The following is a 17,354-nucleotide window of genomic DNA, read 5'->3' as shown; positions in this document are numbered from 1 at the left end:
TCATAAGAGTATGTAGAAAGACAAAAGGCTGACTTGGTAGACTTGTGGTTGTGACTTGAAAGCTAGTCAAGTAAGTCAATACTTATTCAAATCATAAGAATAGAGTAGAAAGACAAAAGGCTGACTTGGTAGACTTGCAGTTGTGACTTCAAACCTAGTCAAGTAAGTCAATACGTTTTCAAATCATAAGCGATCATTTCCTCTGGCTGCATGGCTACACACATACACGCAATTAACATAAAGCATCCAAATGAGGGGACACAGTACAATGGAAAGTAGGCTCATAAGCATGTGTGTGTTTGACTCACTCTGACGATATAGGACGCCCCGGGTCCGGTTATCTTCCTGTCGGGGTGCAGCCAGCCCTGAGACGGCTTATGGAGGAAACCTGCTTTCTGGCTAAAATCCTCCCCCTCCAGCCACATGCCCTCCACCCGGGTCCTGCGACTCATGCCTGCCCTGGAGTTGCCGCCCCCGGGGCTCCCAGCGGTCTCCGCTGTGGGGCCGAAGCCCTGGCCCCCCCCCAGGATGGCCGAGCTGCCGGCGGATCTCTGGCCCCTGAAGGCCTGGAGGGAGCAGGGGGTGACGCACACCGGGTCGCAGGAGTTCAGCACCGCGGCCAGGCTGGCCACGGGGCCCCTGGCCGGGGAGGCCACACCGCCGGGGGGGGGGCCGTGCGAGGAAGAGGAGGAGGAGGGGCCCGTCGAGGAAGCCTTCGCCGAGTCCTTGCTGGAGCTGGAGGGGCTGCGGCTCAGCAGGGAGTTGGAGAACTTCCACTGGGGCATCCGGGGGATCAGCATGCAGAAGGTGGTGGTGGCGTCCGGCTCCCCGTCCAGGCAGGGGGAGTCGGCCAGGGCCGCGGCAGAGGACCTGGGGTCCAGAGGGGGGAGGGGGGGCAGGGGCAGGCTGGGGGTGGAGGAAGGGACCACCGGCGTGGCCACCACTTTGCCGCTCATGGCCAAGCTCTGCATCAGGTCGTCGGCGGAGGTCACAGAGTCGTTGCGGAAGCGGTCATACTTTGGCTTCAGCAGCATGCCCGGAGAAGCCGCCTGGTGCAGGGGCCGGTCGGGGGGGGGGGGGCCGGGTGGGGCGGCTAACTGATGAAGGGATGAAGGGCAGAGTTGCAATAGAAGAAGAAGAAATCTGCAGGGGAGGAAGAAAAAAAACAACAACTCCAGGGTAGAGTCCTGCAGCTGCCTCAATGTTGACCACTAGCCCGGTCGCTCACCCACACACACACACACGCGCGCACGCACACACATGCTTCCCACTCTCGTGCTGCTGCTCCTCTCTCCGCATCCAAGACGAGTCTCCTAGCGTGGGGCGCATTGGGCTGACTCGCTCGTGTGCTCCTCCACACACACATACACACACACACACACACACACACACACACACACACACACACACACACACACCCTCTCTATCTCTCTCTCTCTCTCTCTCTCTCTCTCTCTCTCTCTCCCTCTCCGGCTCCCTCATTGGATGATGTCATTGTGTTATTGCCTGCCCAGTAGCCCTGCCCTGCCCAGCTCCGAGGCAGCTCTCACACACACACACACACACACACACACACACACACACACACACACACACACACACACACACACACACACACACACACACACACACACACACACACACACACACACACACACACACACACACCAATCAAATGCACACGATCACAGAGCAGCCCTTTCCCTATCGTTTACATGTGATCAGACGAGCACCGATTGTTGATGATAATTCAATACCATAAAAATACACAAAATATATATTTATTGGATAGAGGGGTTTCCCTTTTCTTTTGACCCTTTGAGTTCTTAAATTATGGGAAATAAGTAAAACGTCCAATTCTGACACACACAACTCTTTCATTATTTATGTGTTTTTGTCAACTATGTCTTTTATTATTAAATGTATTGTTTAATCACTCTGTAGTCTTGACAAAGTCTTTACACACAAAAGAAAAACAAACTCGTGAATTGATCATAAGAGTTATCTGCTGTCTGAGAACAAAAACACAAAAACATCTACCATTATCCCATCTGCTGTCCCTCCCCCCCCCCCCCCCCTACACACACACACACACACACACACACACACACACACACACACACACACACACACACACACACACACACACACACACACACACACTCAGGTCATCACAACCCCCTCCCCAGAGAGCGATCCGCCATCTTCTAGAAAGCACAAGCCATTTAGCTTCTCACTTTCACCCCCCCCCCCCCCCCCCCCCCCCCCCCCATCATTCTGTCTTATCTCACACTGGTCTCTCCCTCCCTCTCTTTTCTCTATCTCCCTCTCACCCACCCTTCACTGTCCTACTGCACCCCAACATTAAGTGGAATAAACAGGAATTTGTAGTACAAACACACATGCCCACATATAAACACACACACACACACACACACACACACACACACACACACACACACACACACACACACACACACACACACACACACACACACACACACACACACACACACACACACATTCTCTTATCTGAGAAGAAAATCCAAAGAGCAGCAACACTGGAAAACATCTTTGTATTCATCTCATAATCTGCCTTAACGGAAGGTCAAATCAAGTGCACGGAAAACAGAGCACGTATTTATAGAAGTCTCCGCTGCCAGTGAGTTGGGTTTCTTGGAAAAAGCTAGAGAACAGACTGTGAGGGATTTGGATTGAATAACCACCATATCTAAATCAAGAAACTTTTTGGATTATTTTTAAGAAAACTATGAAAACGTATTTTGCTGGATATTTCGGAACTGAAAACCTTTATGTAACTGTTTAACTATACGGCAAAATATAAACTATCTTTGTCTTACATAATACAGCAAACCAGCACAGCTTTATTAACATTCAGTGACATTTATAATATTTTCTTGCTGCCCACTGCCCAGATATGACTCTGTTAGAAATATCTGAGGTTGTTCTTTTAAAAGAAAGAAAATCATAGAAACAATGCAAAGCAAAACTAACTTTGAGAGTAGCAGTTTGTGCAAATGTTTTAATGGTGTTAGGCTATATAACCACTAAAACATTTGCACAATGTTTGCATGGTTTCACAGCATTAAAAAAAGATAATTATGTTCACAAACTTACAGTAAACTCACCGATAGAAGATATAAGATGTCTCCCTAATGATGCACTGTATCATAATTTGATAAACCAGTATCGTCCATGACAGGTCATTGGCGGGATTTGAAGATAGCCTATTCCTTTGCCAACGGCCAGCAGTCTGTTTCACTGTAAAATGTACTAAGACAGGACACATACTCCCAGTGCCAAAGCAACCCTCCTCCTCCCCAAAATATCCGACTGACAGTTGTCTGAGTTTAGCCTACTAACCAAATGCCCGTTATGTCCAGTGCCCGTGGACTTAACATACTAGGCCTACCTGTATGGCTACCTCATTTTAATTCAAGTAATATAAAATGAGCCTTTAAATAAGAAAGATAGGCCTACATTTAACTTCAGAACAATGCTAATGGGATAATATAGCCAATCAATATTGATTTACTATAACGTCATAAATATGATAAAGTTGATGGTACTTCTTCGTAATTTAAGTACCAATTGTGCAAGTAACAAATGCAATGCATGTGTTCTTCTACTATCTATTTCTGATATGGAAAAACCGGTGTCAACGTCAAAGTAATTCTGTTGCAGCCCTGTGCATAAATGGTTGATATATTTACACGCTCCCTCGATTGCTTGGCATACAAGAGCAGCACAAGTCATGCTGTGAATCCACCTCCACTCATTAGCAGGCATTACACAGGCGAAACCTGATTACATCTCAGAACAACACATACTATTTCTGGCCAGAGAACATCAAAAGAACGCCAAGTTTGTTTACTTACGTTGTAATGATAAGTGGACCTGCTGGATCCATGGACAACTTAATGTTAGTTTAATACTGTGAAATATTTTGTTTGTTTGCAAAAAATATTGGAAAATACGTTACGTTTACTTTGATGCATGCGTAGCGTAGGTCTGCATGTTTTATTTCATTAGTAGCTGTAAAAATAACCAATATAGCCTATATAATCGTATGCAATGCCTTGTTTATTTTTGTGAAGTGACACAAGTTTCAATGTTGCGTTAAAATGATTGCCGTGTATGCGTACGACTAGGAAGCGCTCATTTGTCCCCTCGCGGCTCCCGTCCCCACAGTGCGGAAGGCGGGGACGTTTCAGTTTAAATTTACGCAGACCGAAACCAGCGGCAGAGGCGGATGAAGAGTTGCTATCGTAAACATCACTGCAGTATCACTACTAAGACTTGAATACCAACGATTTCGTCAATATGTCGAAAAAGCAGATTTTCTACTCCGACAAATACACCGACGAGGAGTTTGAGTACAGGTGGGTTACTTCATATTTGTTCATAAGTTGTTTTCCACTTCTCGCTACTGTTACCACGCTGACGTCAGCGTGTGGTTAGCGATCTTAAAACAAGTCCAACGCTGGCTATGCACCATTATAAAGTGTTTAAGTTAGCCGTATGCCCTATTAACATGGCGTTATAACCAAAACATACTGTCGAGTGTTGTGTGCTAGTGTTATTACAGTGCGATCGTCAATGTAAAAAGCACCCCGTTTCTGGTTTGTTTTGCCACGAAGGGAAGGGTTCAATCGAATGTCTAACGTTAACCAACAAAAAGCAATCCTGCCAAACCGTCGAATGGCAATAACATGGTTTTAAAAGTTCAAACGGTGAAATGTTTCAACGATTTTTGTTTCATACGGATTTCGTCTCGTTGGCAGGCATGTGATGCTTCCCAAGCAACTGTCCAAACTGGTGCCCACGTCACACCTGATGACGGAGGACGAGTGGAGGGGCCTGGGCGTCCAACAGAGTCAAGGGTGGATCCACTACATGATCCACAAACCAGGTGAACAACACGTTTATAACCCCAGTATGACATAGTTATTATTCAGTCATAGATGTGGACTTGATGTGGGTTCAGCCATTGTTTTTCCATTGCCTTCCTCAATCAGGGATGCTATACTGACACATTGTTGCTTTGTTTGTTCTTTCCAGAGCCACACATTCTACTGTTCAGACGGGCTCTTCCACTGGAATGAGGGAGGGCTATCTCTCGTGTCTATATGTAATTATCGTTCTCCAGGCCCTTCCTCTCTCAAGAGTGCATCTCCAAATGTTGTTTCTTTTATTTAAAAACTTGTAAAAAAGGGCCAGCAGGACTGAGAGCTGAAAAGTTGGAGCTCAGCTGTTACGGCCAACAAGGTACAAGTTGTGCTGTGTTTGATGAGCTCAATGCTTACCGTATGAAGGTAGAAGTTTCCCTGGATCAGTCACATTGTTCTGCTTTGATGTTTTATGTTTCTTTAATGTAAGAATTTCATGTTCTGAAAGTACTTCTATGGTTCAATCTTTTATTTGTCCTTTATGCTGATGGCCTTTATGAGCATTTGTTCTTTCCGCAACTATCTCATTCTGTTCGAGAAAAAACTGTTTTGTAGTGACCTCAATAAAAAAAGTGAATTCACATGCACATTTGTTAATTCATTTTTCGATGCATTTGCTGTTTGCTATCATGTCTATGTTCACATCTATTCTTCCCCCTTACATGATGCAGAAGTTGGGGCTGCAGTTCAGTTCAGTCCGCCAATTGAACTACCAAAGGGGTCACAAACTCTGAGTGTCTTGTGCCCAGTGAGTAGGCCGGCGCCCGGGGTTTGTTGATGGTCACCTTCTCAGGGTTGTGGGTCCCCGGGCCCGGCTTCTTAGTGGCGTCCCTGGGTAGGCCGTGGCGCCCCAGCATGGAGAAGGCTGGCTGTCTGCGCAGATACACACTGGGGTCTGTGCAGTTGTATTTGCACGGCCCAGGGGTCTTGGATAGATCTTCGGACGGGCTCCCAGTCTTGTAGAAGCCAGACATGGTGTAGCTCGCGCTGGCTGCCTTGTTGGGAACCTGGGGCCCCAATAGTGATGGCAGGGAGTACTTATTTGGTGCGGGCACAGCGTCCAAGGCCCGGTACTGTGTTCGGGAGCCCATGGTGTAGGAGGGGGGCTTGCGTTTGGTGTTGTAGGTAGGGGTCTCGGGGCTGTAAGCTCCGGGTCCAGGTGTCTGGAAGATCGTTCCTGGGGAATGACACAAAAGGATTAACGGGGAGAGTAAACCATATGGTGGACTAACTGTCTGTCTAGTGTTTGCATGGGAATATATTGGAGATGTCGGTTGGCTGCAACTGGCACAGGACGTGCTGTCAGTAGCACATGCTTGTTACCAAGGCTCAAGAGCTTGACTCAATCCTCTCAGGAACAATGATGAAAGGGGCAGTTAGATGTCAATGGAAAAGGGGAATCATATACAGGATTTGCGGCATTGTTTTCAAATTACGCAGACAACATTTTCCCGATTCGTTTTCCTCACTGCACATACTGTATACACTTACTTTGTGCTTTCACTCTACCCAAGATTGAGTATGCAGGGTTTCCATCTCTTCCAAAGCGAGTGATTTTAGCATCAACATAGTATCTAGGCCCAGGGCTGGAGTCTACAGAGTACACTGCATGAGGGAAGAAGAATAAAATAAACTACACACTCGGGGGGGATTTGGGGTAATACATTTTTCACATAGGTGATACTGATGGGTTACCCCTCCCTACTGGCTATACTTTGACATTACACTAAGATTACTGTCAAAGCCATGGAGGTTCAATCAATGTATTAAAAAGGGTACTTGGAATGGGAGGCACTCTATTTAAGGAGGTCAAAGTCATTAAGGGAAGGTCTTTGAGATCCATTATTTTAATTACACTAAAAGAGATTGTTGTTCTCATGATGATGAACGTTGTACCCACAACAGATGGATGTGTGTTTGTCATTAGGAACCATAGGACTCACTGTTGTTGCTCATGCGTCCGTGGAAGGAGCAAGCAGGGCTGGTGGGTTTTGTGAAGTCGTGGCCAATGAAGCCGATGGTAGAAGGCAGTGAGTAACGTCCAGGTCCTGGTCCTAAAGACACGGAAGGTCTCAGTCACAAACATTTACTCTCTTTCTGATCACTTTTACTATAATTGACTCTTTTGCAATGTCAAAACTATTGGACCACTATTTTTGATGATGCATGTAGGAGCAAATTCGGGTTTTCTATAAGATGTAATTGAAAGATATAAATACAATTTATAATTATTAGGTTAAGCTAAAATGAAATTAACCATGCACATTTAAGTGGTATCTGTCAATTTTGGCCCCCCTCAGTTAGTGGGAAGGAAACCTTCAGAATAAATAACTAAATGACAGTGTTGTTTCCCCTCTAACTGGCTGTGCTCCTTCACGTGTCTGTGAACCAGCGTAGCTCCTCTGGCTGGCGGTGTGAGAAGGAGGGGTTTTGTTAGTGGGGATGGTAAGATTCGAAGATTCTTGTCAACAAATAGAGGTACGGACTGGCCAGCATATCTTTTCTGTTTTTTGTTTCTTTTTCTGGCCAGCATATATAAGTTATTCTGTTATAAAATGGGATGTTTTACATCCCATTTTGTTTTGTTTTTTTGTTTTGACACTGTTTACATCACCATCAATCAGCATTAACTACAAATATGTCCAGGTTATTTTAAGCTACAAGTTAGTTGAAATGTTACACATGGTGACTTTAAGTATGAAGTGTACAAACACATTCCTCTTGCTACATGCCATTCTAAGTTACGTCATTACCCCACATTCCAAACAAAATCGAGAAGGTTTATTTTGAACAGATGTCCTTCCACTCCCAATTTATAGTAGACAGCCCATCAGCCCAAAGCTAAATGGCATCATCTCAGACGCTGTGTCAGATAAGTATGTCCTGTTCCCCAGCTTCTGCAGGGAAGGCACCACCCAGACCCAACCAGTAGAATTGCATTACATAAGCATATACTAACTGTTGACATGTCGACACAGAGCACGTGGGGACCAGGAAGCATGGCTGACCTTAGATAAGAGCCTGTGGCTACCTCTCTGCAAGTCTATGGACAATACTACATGACTCATACATTAGTATGAGTCATGAGAAGATCATAGTGGTTTAGAGGCTATAATGGTCTCATTTCCACGGTTGAAGAGTTGCAGTATGTTTTAAGTATGGTGTGTCACTCACCTCTTTCTCTGCCTGCGATGGCTGGTCTTTTTTTCTCCACGTCACCCATGACAACGACGATACATGGACAGCACAAGAATCCCTGAAGGATTTATAAAAATAATAAGCAACGTTTCACTCTGATGTATTTTCCAAAACAAAAGATGTATCCAATCACACACAATGCATATATATGACAATAACCAGAAGAGAATTTCAGCAGTATTAGCCTCTTTTGATCCATGTCTAGTTTTGGAATAGAGCTAGATTCACAGGTCCATTTTGAGAAGATCTCCCATAGTCAAACCTTGACTAAGCATAGCAAACCTATGCTCAAAAATATATAATACAATACACATAAAAATGTATAAATGAATAAGCTGTCTCCTCCAAAATGTTAGAGACCTGTGAGCCACAACTCAGACAAAATACAGATGAGCAGTGTTATTCTCAAATATTCTCTCATCCAACCTCTCAAACCGCAGTAGGCCTATTCCTTTCCTTCCTGATGGAGCAGCAGGTGTTTGAAGGACGTATAGCGATGCACCGAGCTGGCCCTCACACACAGACACATGCACACAGACACACACACACACACACACTGTCACCACACAGAATCACTCATGTAACGCTAGCTTCCCCTCCACACAGCAATCCATGAAACCAATATATCCCTTAGCCTCTTCTCTCTTCACTGTGTGCTCGTGACTGCATGGAGCTGGACACAACAGTTACCACAGAGACCGTCCTGGTTGGTCTACCTCATGTCTCATCAGCCAGCGACCCCCCGCACTGCCGGCTCATTGTGACCGTGTTGGATCACAGAACGCCTCCTCTATTCAAATTGGAGGGGTGAATTACTGTCCCTGATTCAACAGAGTTCAAAGGGGTGCTAGAGTTTATATTGAGATTTGTTGGCATTTTGTTGTATTAAGTTATTTATATTTTATTCAGACTAAGAGCGCAACTTGTTGCAGGTTAAGGGTTAGCATTATGGGTGCTGTTAATAATAGGGTTAGGGTTAGTGACAGTTTTAGGGATATAAGGCTGATGAATAATTTGGCAGTGTAAATATTACACTGCACCACGACCGTGCTGTGCTAAAGAGTGAGTGAGACGTCTGTAGAAGTGGAAGGAAACAAAACACTAAACATTATCTCTAACTGGGCTGCCATGGATGGAAACAGGAAGATCTTAACATAAGAAATATACTCAAAATCCCCCCCCACACACGCACACAATAGAGGTAGTTATACAACTTATCAGTTGACTGCTGATTATCAGGCAAAGCAAAGCTGAAGATATTCTTTACTATCAGTTTTTTTTTTGTTTAGCTTTCCAGGAGATTGAATTATCTGCTTCTATTCAATTCTATTCAATTTTATTTGTATAGCCCTTAATCACCCTTACAGTCTCAAAGGGCTTAACAGGCACAATATTTATGACAGCCCCCTGGCCCTAGGCCCCAAGAGAGCAAGTATAAGGCCCAATCCCATTTCTACCCCTTAACCTTCCCCCCCCCCTCCTTGTTTTGAAGGGGTAAGGGGAAGGGGTAAGGGGTAGAAATGGGCATGGGCCTAAAACTCCCTTAATCAGCAAGGAAAACATCTTGAGGAGGAACGCAGTGTGGGGGATCCCTCCTTCCAGGGGTGCAATGGGTGCCATGATTGACATTAGATTCCGACCAACCAAGATGAACGTGTTGATTTTATACAAACTTTATTCTGTGTTGTTTGAAAACAATATGTTATAGTAATAAAGAGATAACATTGATCAATTTTGGCACATTTACATTAATCAAATATTTCTTTCTTGATTATAAACTGGTAATTTCACAAATTTGACAAACAAATAGCTTATGAACTGTACAATCAAACCTCTGTTTGCCCTAAAATAAGTCGACAGGTAACCAATGTTAACAGTTTGGGTGTTTGTAGCTTGCACAATAATTTGAGTAAAAAAAAGCTTATATTACCATGAAAATAAATAGCATATTTCTATGCTACTATTATGGGACGTTGATCAACTATCTCAATAAAATTGTGTTAAAGCTTGATTAAAAAGAAAAACTGTATATATATATATACACAGTATGGTTAAAGTGTATAGTAAAAATATAGATTGCAATGACAAATAAATGGCATATAAAAAAAACAGAACTGAAGCTACAAATAAATACCACAGATAGAAAACATAACTTTTTTTTGTTGCATAACCTTGGGTGTAATTACAAACATAAATACTTGATTGTTTTTATTTATCCATTACAAAGGCAGTACAGTGAGTAAAAGTTTCTACAATGTCTATTGGTGAGAAGGAGACAAATGTGAATGTGACAAGGAAAAAATAAAAAAGGTCTGGAGCATGCACTGTAGCAGTCCAATAGAGTCCCTCGAACTGAACCACACACACACACACACACACACACACACACACACACACACACACACACACACACACACACACACACACACACACACACACACACACACACACACACACACACACACACACACACACACACAGTAGCTTATACATCCATTGACAGCGATGGGCAGCCACTGAAAGAAACAGTTTACTTGTGAATCACATTCACACACAAACACACACACGCACACACAGAAAAAAAAACAAATGTACACTCCAGAATGTTTTATTTGATACTTTTTTTTTTTACTATCAAGCTGCTGAGCTTGATAGGTTTTTGTTGTTGTAACAGTTGTCTCTTCTCTACTCACTCGAAGATATTCACAAGAAATATACAATTTGGAGACAAGGTGACCCAGGAGTTTAGGAGGGTTTCTGTGAAGGAAAGAGAACAAGATCGATCCACATCATTGAGAAATTAGGATCAAGTTTAAATCTAAATTGTGTTTAACTCCGGTCTGTTTTCTAAGAGGGATTTTAAACAGGGTGTAGATCTCCTTATATACATACATATAACATGGTTACATTTGAATTTAATGATTGGTATGAATTTGTATCCTGCCGATTCTACTACTTGAATTGCAAAATACATGAGAAGTCAATGCTAAATTTATCTTATAATTAACGGATCATACCATCGCTCAGGGGTGTTTTTTGTGTCCAGCGTGGTTAGCTTGGTATCTGCTGGAATGACTACCCTGTGTTCTGGAACCTTGCCCCCCGCGTGGAGCTGAAAATGGTCGTGTCCGTCGGAGTCGGCCAGGAATGGTTGAGAGTCGGGGTCATACTCGTAGGAGTAGTAAGATACCTCTGCCATAGATCCCTGCTCCTCCTCGCCTGTAGGTGGAGGAGGGAACAATAACAGATGAATCATGAATGAGGTAAAAAAATACCTGTATATTATTTTTACATTCATATGAATTCATGTATATTTTATTTTATTGTATTCTTTATTAAACAGTATTCATAAAAGTCACGTATGCATATATTATATTATTCACGTTATTATTATTGCCACCGATTAGGTTATGATGTGTACTATAATGGTACCATTTCTTTACACATATATTCTTTTCAGTATTTATTAATCTGTTCCTTACAAATATTATTGCATAATCATGTGCTAACTATTAACTTTTATTCAGTATACCTGGACGACACTACTAGAATCGTGTCATTGAAGGACCACTAGGGGTCGCTCCATCCTCAAAGTTATGCCCATGAGCTAAAAATCTATCTTTCCAGAGGACATTCCAGGACCCTTTGCACAACCCCTAGAGCTTTTCAAGAAGTCACCACACATTGTCAACACATACTTAAAGATTCATCTCCTGCGTCAACGTTTGGTCATACAAAAATAGAATAATTTATGCGTGGCAGCATAACTATATTGGGTTAACACATTCGGTCCAACAGTGCCAAGATAGCGCGTCTGTTAGCGTGTGTTGTTCTCCACTAAGGGTTCAGTGGTAGGAGAGAACATGTCTGTACAGGGAATCTAATTCCAAGGCCCCCGTCTCAGCTCCGCTAATCTATTGAACGCTGTCAACTCCTTGGCACACACACCCTCTCAGCTTTTACGCTGCAGAGTGCACTTTCCCGGGCGTATAATCAACATTATAATGGTTTACAATGACAGCATTTTACAGTATTTATTCCGTGTAATTAGCCTCTGGTTATTTCATGAGAAGGGAGGCGCGCCAAACGCGAGTGGTTAAGTGTGTGCGTGTGCGTGTGTGTGTGTGTGTGTGTGTGTGTGTGTGTGTGTGTGTGTGTGTGTGCGTGTGTGTGTGTGTCGTGCACGCTAACGTAAACTGTAAGTATTTCTAAGCATTCCTGTGGTGAGCGTGAAGCCTCAGTTCTTGTACGGAGGAGACCTTTGGCTACCGAGAGATTGCTGTGTGTTGTAGCTAGTAGCTACTGGAAAGCTATCTGTTGGAGACGAGTCAGCACAAGCTTGGCTACGCGCACACGCGCGCCCACACACACACACATTTATATAGCACGTATGCGTTACATCTCATCTACGATGCTCTCCCACAGGTCTGCGCAAGTTAATGTTTTCAATGTCGTTAATCTTCGATAATGATCTAATTTGAAAGTTCTGGGGCAAACAGAAATGTGGGCAGTGCACTCTTGCCCTCTTCATCTTAGGTACAAGAAGAGTGTAGGGGGACCCAATAGGAGTTACTTTTCTAGTATATCCAGTGTGGGACCACTCTCTGGGGGTGGGGTCAGTTCTGGCCCCCAGAACGAAGGTCAGGTGACTGGTGACCCCCTGGGCTGGGGTTAACCAGCACGCTGTAGGCAGACCCTCTGGGACCTAGCGTGGATGATGTACCTTCACGGTACGTGTTGTCACTCGTGGATGTGCTGTGCACGGACTCACTTGTGTGTACCGGCTCAGGACCCTGCTCCGGCAGCTGGTCTGCCTCTGCCTGGGGGTCCTCCACCAGGGCCTCCACTGGGACCACACACACACACACACACACACACACACACACACACACACACACACACACACACACACACACACACACACACACACACACACACACACACACACACACACACACACACACACACGGATGTCACTTTGATTTTTGCTTTGCATTTTGTTTCCAGAGACACTTCTAACCCGTCGCAGTATGTTCCGTCCCCCCATAACAGAGCAACTCGCTCTTACTCTGGGATAAGGGAGCATTATGTCCAAACTCATCAGCTTATTTTCCAACTCATTCCGGGCTGTAAATAACTCCTATAACTAGACACAAACAAACACATGGATGCGCCGGTCTAAACAAAGATTGTTCTTCTAGTCAACCAAAAAGGCATGAACTACTTGGCACAAACTCAGCACGCGCAACCCCCACCCCCACCCTCTTGAAAAAAGAAAAAAAGTTTTGTCTGAGCCTTTCCTCAATCAGTTCCACAACATGAAGGCTCCTTTGTTGTTGGCCTGTGCGTTGGAAAGGAATGTGACAAAGTTTTTCAAAGGGCTGAACAGAAGCACTCTGTAATTTGGAAGTGCCCTGTAATGTAGCAGAGTAGGGGCGAGAGTGAGGGGCGGGGAGATGGGGGGGGGGGGGGGGTCTCTTCTTCTCCCACCAAACTCCCATCTACTAATCAGCCCAGCAGCAGCTGGACAGCTGTTCTCACAAGCTAGATCAGTCACGCTTTGGTGCAGATGGAGGCCAAAAAGCCCCATAAACAGAGACACACTGTATCACGCGCCTACGCTAACCATGACCCGAGTGGTTCGACGACAGCTACGATTCCAGGACGGGGTCTGGGTGGGAAGCCCCCGGGGTGGATGTGTTGGGACGTGGCCCGCGGAGAGCTCTTACTCTGAGGACACTGCGACAGCGGCACCTGCTCGACGCGCGTGCCATTGCGGCAGGCCGCCGCCTCCATCTGACACTGGTTTTGGTATCGCCGCCCGTCCGACCCGCACACCGGCTCCCCGTCGTAGCCGCAGTCCCGGTAGCAGGTGCAGTGCTCGTAGCGCTCCTCCTCCAGGCAGCCGAACACGTTGTTGCACTGGTTCCCCGGCACGAAGCCTGGAGGAGGGGGGGGGAAAGGGGGCTGTTACCGGGGTGTCATGTGTTTCGAAATCGGCAAAACCAGTCCGTCCGCTGTCATTGAGTGAAATGCACTGTGAGAAGAACTGGTTTTGAGTCGATGATACCTGCCGCTCACAAGGTATTTTCTGACCTATCAGAGCATTTCATCCCTGATTGGTTTAGGGAATCCATCTCGCCCTGCGAGTCCCAGCTGCGTGAAATGCTAAACTGCTGAGTGGCGGAGAAACTTAGAGAGGGAGGGGGCAGAGAGCGAGGGGACGTTTCTTGGGTTGTTTAGGGTCAAAGACTTGCTCTCTTCCGCTCTCCCTCACCGCCTTTGATTGACTGGTTAGTTTCCCTAACGTGCAGGCTGGTGCAAAGACCTTTGACCCGCGCTCACAGAGTTTACCCGCGAGCGATGGCTGTGTGCGGTGTGCCGGTGCAGCTGCCGGTGAGGTCTCACCTATCCACTGGTTGGTCGAACTCTCCACCTCATTACAAGTGGGCCCGTCGCACAGCTCTCGGGCCAGCGGACTGCTCTCGCTGACGTTGTAGAACCTCGTCGCCTCGAATGCTGAACGGCACACAGACATCGCATGCGCGCACACACACACACACACACACACACACACACACACACACACACACACACACACACACACAAAGAGGCAAACACACGCACACACAGACACACACACAAAAACATAGACACACGCACGCTCTCACACACACACACGCACACACAAACACACACACACACACACATACACACATCCAAAAAAGATATTTAAATCATAATGATTAATGATTATGAAAGGGGGGCCTTCATACTCTGTTAATATTACAGAGCAGTACTTCAAATATACATGAGAGGCCCACCTGGTTCATAGTAGTCATAGACTTTGACCGGAACAGGGGCTGTCTTGCCTACTATATATTCCCGCACAGCCTGGAAGCTCACACAGGTCATACACTGGCTGGGAATCTGAGGGAAGGTGACCAACATAGGGGAGAAAACCACAAACACACACAACGATAAACAGCTATAAAGACGTAGATACACATACATATAGTACATGCATTGCGCAATGCAATATCGTATAAAATACTATCTATGCAATACATTCAAACAAATGCGTCAAATATGCACACCCAAGCAACAAACACTCTTCCTGCACTACAGGGTCAACACAGACAGCAGGACTGACCTCGTCAAAGTAGAAAAGCACCTTTCTGCCATCCAACTCGTATCGCTTCAGGCCCACTCTCTTGTCCATCAGCAGCTGTTTGGGGGGGGATAACAGGTCAAAAAACAAACCCATAGAAGCATCCATTGTCTGGTCAGGCACAGACAATCACATCCGCTCTGACATGTTTTCTTGCTGCAGAGGAAACCACAAGATTGAATGTTTGTGTTGGATTGGGTTTTGTCACAGTCCAAACATGTGGTGCGGGTTCCCGAATGTTATTGTGTGGTTTCCGTTCGATTCCGCTCTAAGTAGATCCATGCACTGCCTCTTGTTGTTGTCTGAATTTAGGGTCTATTGAGCACTATGTTGTCATTAGCTCATCGATGACTACAATCCCAGATGTTCTCTCAACTTTCTCCCTCTGTCTCATCATTTGGAGAGAGGGCTGTGAAAACACAAATTTTGGGTGAAAGCATTCCGTGAGGATGCATATTTTTCGACAGAGTCACTCAGATTTCAGGGAAGAGGGGTTTGTGTGTTGTGGCGGTGGTGTGTTTGTGGTGCTTTCCGAGTCCAGTGTGGAGATGTTTAGGCCTTTTTCAGGACCTGAATGGACTCTATGTTGTATGAATGGTCAACGGGGAGGCCCTTTACTGGATATAGACGTGAATGTGGGAGTCGTGTGTGTGTGTGTTTGTGAGTTTGTGTATAGGTGTGTTTGTTAATGTGTGTGTGTACGATTGTAAGTATGAGGGTATGTGTGTGTTTGTGAGTGTGTTTTCGTTTATGAGTGTGTGTGTGTGTGTGTGTGTGTGTGTGTGTGTGTGTGTGTGTGTGTGTGTGTGTGTGTGTGTGTGTGTGTACACAGGGAGGCAGTGATGTTAATTTCCCCACAGGGAGAATTCTCATTCTGTCATATGTGGCAGCCTTCGCACAGCAGGGGTTTATGAGGTGCTCAGCCCGGGCTGGCGCCACCAAGACACACACACACACACACACACACACACACACACACACACACACACACACACACACACACACACACACACACACACACACACACACACACACACACACACACACACACACACACACACACACACGCACACACACTACAGTTCATAAGGCATTTTTTTGAATGATGAGCAACTATAAAGTGTGCCGTGGAGTCCTGAGCCTACAGCAGAAAAGGGCCCCCCCAACAAACACACACACAGAAACAATCATCACACACACACACACACACACACACACACACACACACACACACACACACACACACACACACACACACACACACACACACACACACACACACACACACACACACATCCAGCTCATTACATCGGGTGATAAGATGTTACGGCCACGAGGGCCCACGTCTGAGTCAGTGGTCCAATCGTTAAACACGAGCGGGGTCGGGGGAACAACAGCCCCCCATGACTGTGGACGCCAGGCCTGCTACCATAAATGGAGGAATGTGAGTGGCCGTCTGAGGGACTGTAGTAAAACAGCCAGGGAGCTAGCAGGCATGTTAGCCACCGCGACCCGGGTGTAATACACACGCATACACAAACACACACAAGACTGTAATCCCATTAGTCCATTGGTATGTGTTTATATGTGATTAGCAATGTCAAAATGTTTGTTTGCCATCTGCCTATACAGGCTGGCCAAGAGAGAGTGAGAGGGCGAGAGGGCGAGGGGGGGGTCTTTATGGGGGTTCTTGCCTGCAGGCTCAGTTCTCCATAACTGTGCAGTAATGAGGGGCGAGCTCCTGATGGGTGCTTGATCCCCTAGTACTGCTTTAAAAGGTCCCCCCCCCCCCTGTGTCACCCAGCACACCACCTCCACAGGCAGCTACATCCATCCGTTAGCTTATTAATTCAACCAGGCCGGAAACATGACCTATTGTATCCTTCCTCTACTTGACTTGAATTCACAACATTGAAATGTTAAAAAAAGGAACACAAACAAAGAAATTCAGATGAACTTGTTTTCAAAGTATACAATGTCATGGTAGGATTTCCATTGTGTTTACATTTCGATAC

At 45.5% G+C, this 17,354-nt stretch overlaps 4 protein-coding genes across 6 annotated transcripts in view; 1 reads left to right on the top strand and 3 right to left on the bottom strand.

Annotated features, from left to right (window-relative positions):
• shc2 (SHC (Src homology 2 domain containing) transforming protein 2) overlaps positions 1-13,058 on the bottom strand; it is a 30,158-nt gene extending 17,100 nt beyond the window's left edge. Inside the window, exons 1-2 of one of the 3 annotated variants that reach the window (XM_030371879.1) lie at positions 13,022-13,058; positions 309-1,419 (exon numbers count right to left, since the gene is read on the bottom strand). In XM_030371879.1, coding sequence (XP_030227739.1) covers positions 309-1,034 — 726 coding nt within the window. In that variant the 5' untranslated portion in view covers positions 1,035-1,419; positions 13,022-13,058. Of the gene's footprint in view, positions 1-308; positions 2,264-3,149; positions 4,054-13,021 lie in introns of those variants that run through there. The other 2 variants (XM_030371880.1, XM_030371878.1) reach the window with 2 other exon arrangements.
• On the top strand, positions 4,206-5,554 carry cks2 (CDC28 protein kinase regulatory subunit 2). Its single transcript, XM_030371884.1, has 3 exons — positions 4,206-4,403; positions 4,806-4,933; positions 5,083-5,554. Exons 1-3 carry the CDS (start codon positions 4,345-4,347, stop codon positions 5,124-5,126), a joined length of 231 nt encoding a protein of 76 aa, XP_030227744.1. The 5' UTR covers positions 4,206-4,344; the 3' UTR covers positions 5,127-5,554.
• cimap1d (CIMAP1 family member D) lies at positions 5,211-8,844 on the bottom strand. Its single transcript, XM_030371883.1, has 5 exons — positions 8,595-8,844; positions 8,145-8,226; positions 6,914-7,024; positions 6,462-6,575; positions 5,211-6,147 (listed from the first exon to the last, which is right to left on the bottom strand). Exons 2-5 carry the CDS (start codon positions 8,191-8,193, stop codon positions 5,663-5,665), a joined length of 759 nt encoding a protein of 252 aa, XP_030227743.1. The 5' UTR covers positions 8,194-8,226; positions 8,595-8,844; the 3' UTR covers positions 5,211-5,662.
• The window catches only part of cpamd8 (C3 and PZP like alpha-2-macroglobulin domain containing 8), a 40,290-nt gene continuing 32,761 nt past the window's right edge, over positions 9,826-17,354 (bottom strand). The window contains exons 38-44 of the mRNA XM_030371877.1: positions 15,322-15,396; positions 14,993-15,098; positions 14,577-14,687; positions 13,898-14,110; positions 12,940-13,014; positions 11,186-11,387; positions 9,826-10,925 (exon numbers count right to left, since the gene is read on the bottom strand). Coding sequence (XP_030227737.1) covers position 10,925; positions 11,186-11,387; positions 12,940-13,014; positions 13,898-14,110; positions 14,577-14,687; positions 14,993-15,098; positions 15,322-15,396 — 783 coding nt within the window. The 3' untranslated portion in view covers positions 9,826-10,924. The remainder of the gene's footprint in view (positions 10,926-11,185; positions 11,388-12,939; positions 13,015-13,897; positions 14,111-14,576; positions 14,688-14,992; positions 15,099-15,321; positions 15,397-17,354) is intronic.

This window comes from Gadus morhua, chromosome 12 (assembly GCF_902167405.1).
Source record: "Gadus morhua chromosome 12, gadMor3.0, whole genome shotgun sequence".
In the NCBI taxonomy this organism is placed as follows: Eukaryota; Metazoa; Chordata; class Actinopteri; order Gadiformes; family Gadidae; genus Gadus; species Gadus morhua.
The sequence above is the reverse complement of the archived record's forward strand: the minus strand, read 5'-3'. Positions and strand labels throughout refer to the sequence as shown.

Coding starts and splice junctions, on each gene's coding strand:
- cks2 (XM_030371884.1), top strand. CDS start 4,345: ATGTCGAAAAAGCAGATTTTCTACTCCGACAAATACACCGACGAGGAG. Junction 4,404..4,805: donor GACGAGGAGTTTGAGTACAG/GTGGGTTACTTC, acceptor TCTCGTTGGCAG/GCATGTGATGCTTCCCAAGC. Junction 4,934..5,082: donor CTACATGATCCACAAACCAG/GTGAACAACACG, acceptor TGTTCTTTCCAG/AGCCACACATTCTACTGTTC.
- cimap1d (XM_030371883.1), bottom strand. CDS start 8,193: ATGGGTGACGTGGAGAAAAAAAGACCAGCCATCGCAGGCAGAGAAAGA. Junction 6,576..6,913: donor CGGACGCATGAGCAACAACA/GTGAGTCCTATG, acceptor TCCCTCATGCAG/TGTACTCTGTAGACTCCAGC. Junction 6,148..6,461: donor GGGTAGAGTGAAAGCACAAA/GTAAGTGTATAC, acceptor GTCATTCCCCAG/GAACGATCTTCCAGACACCT.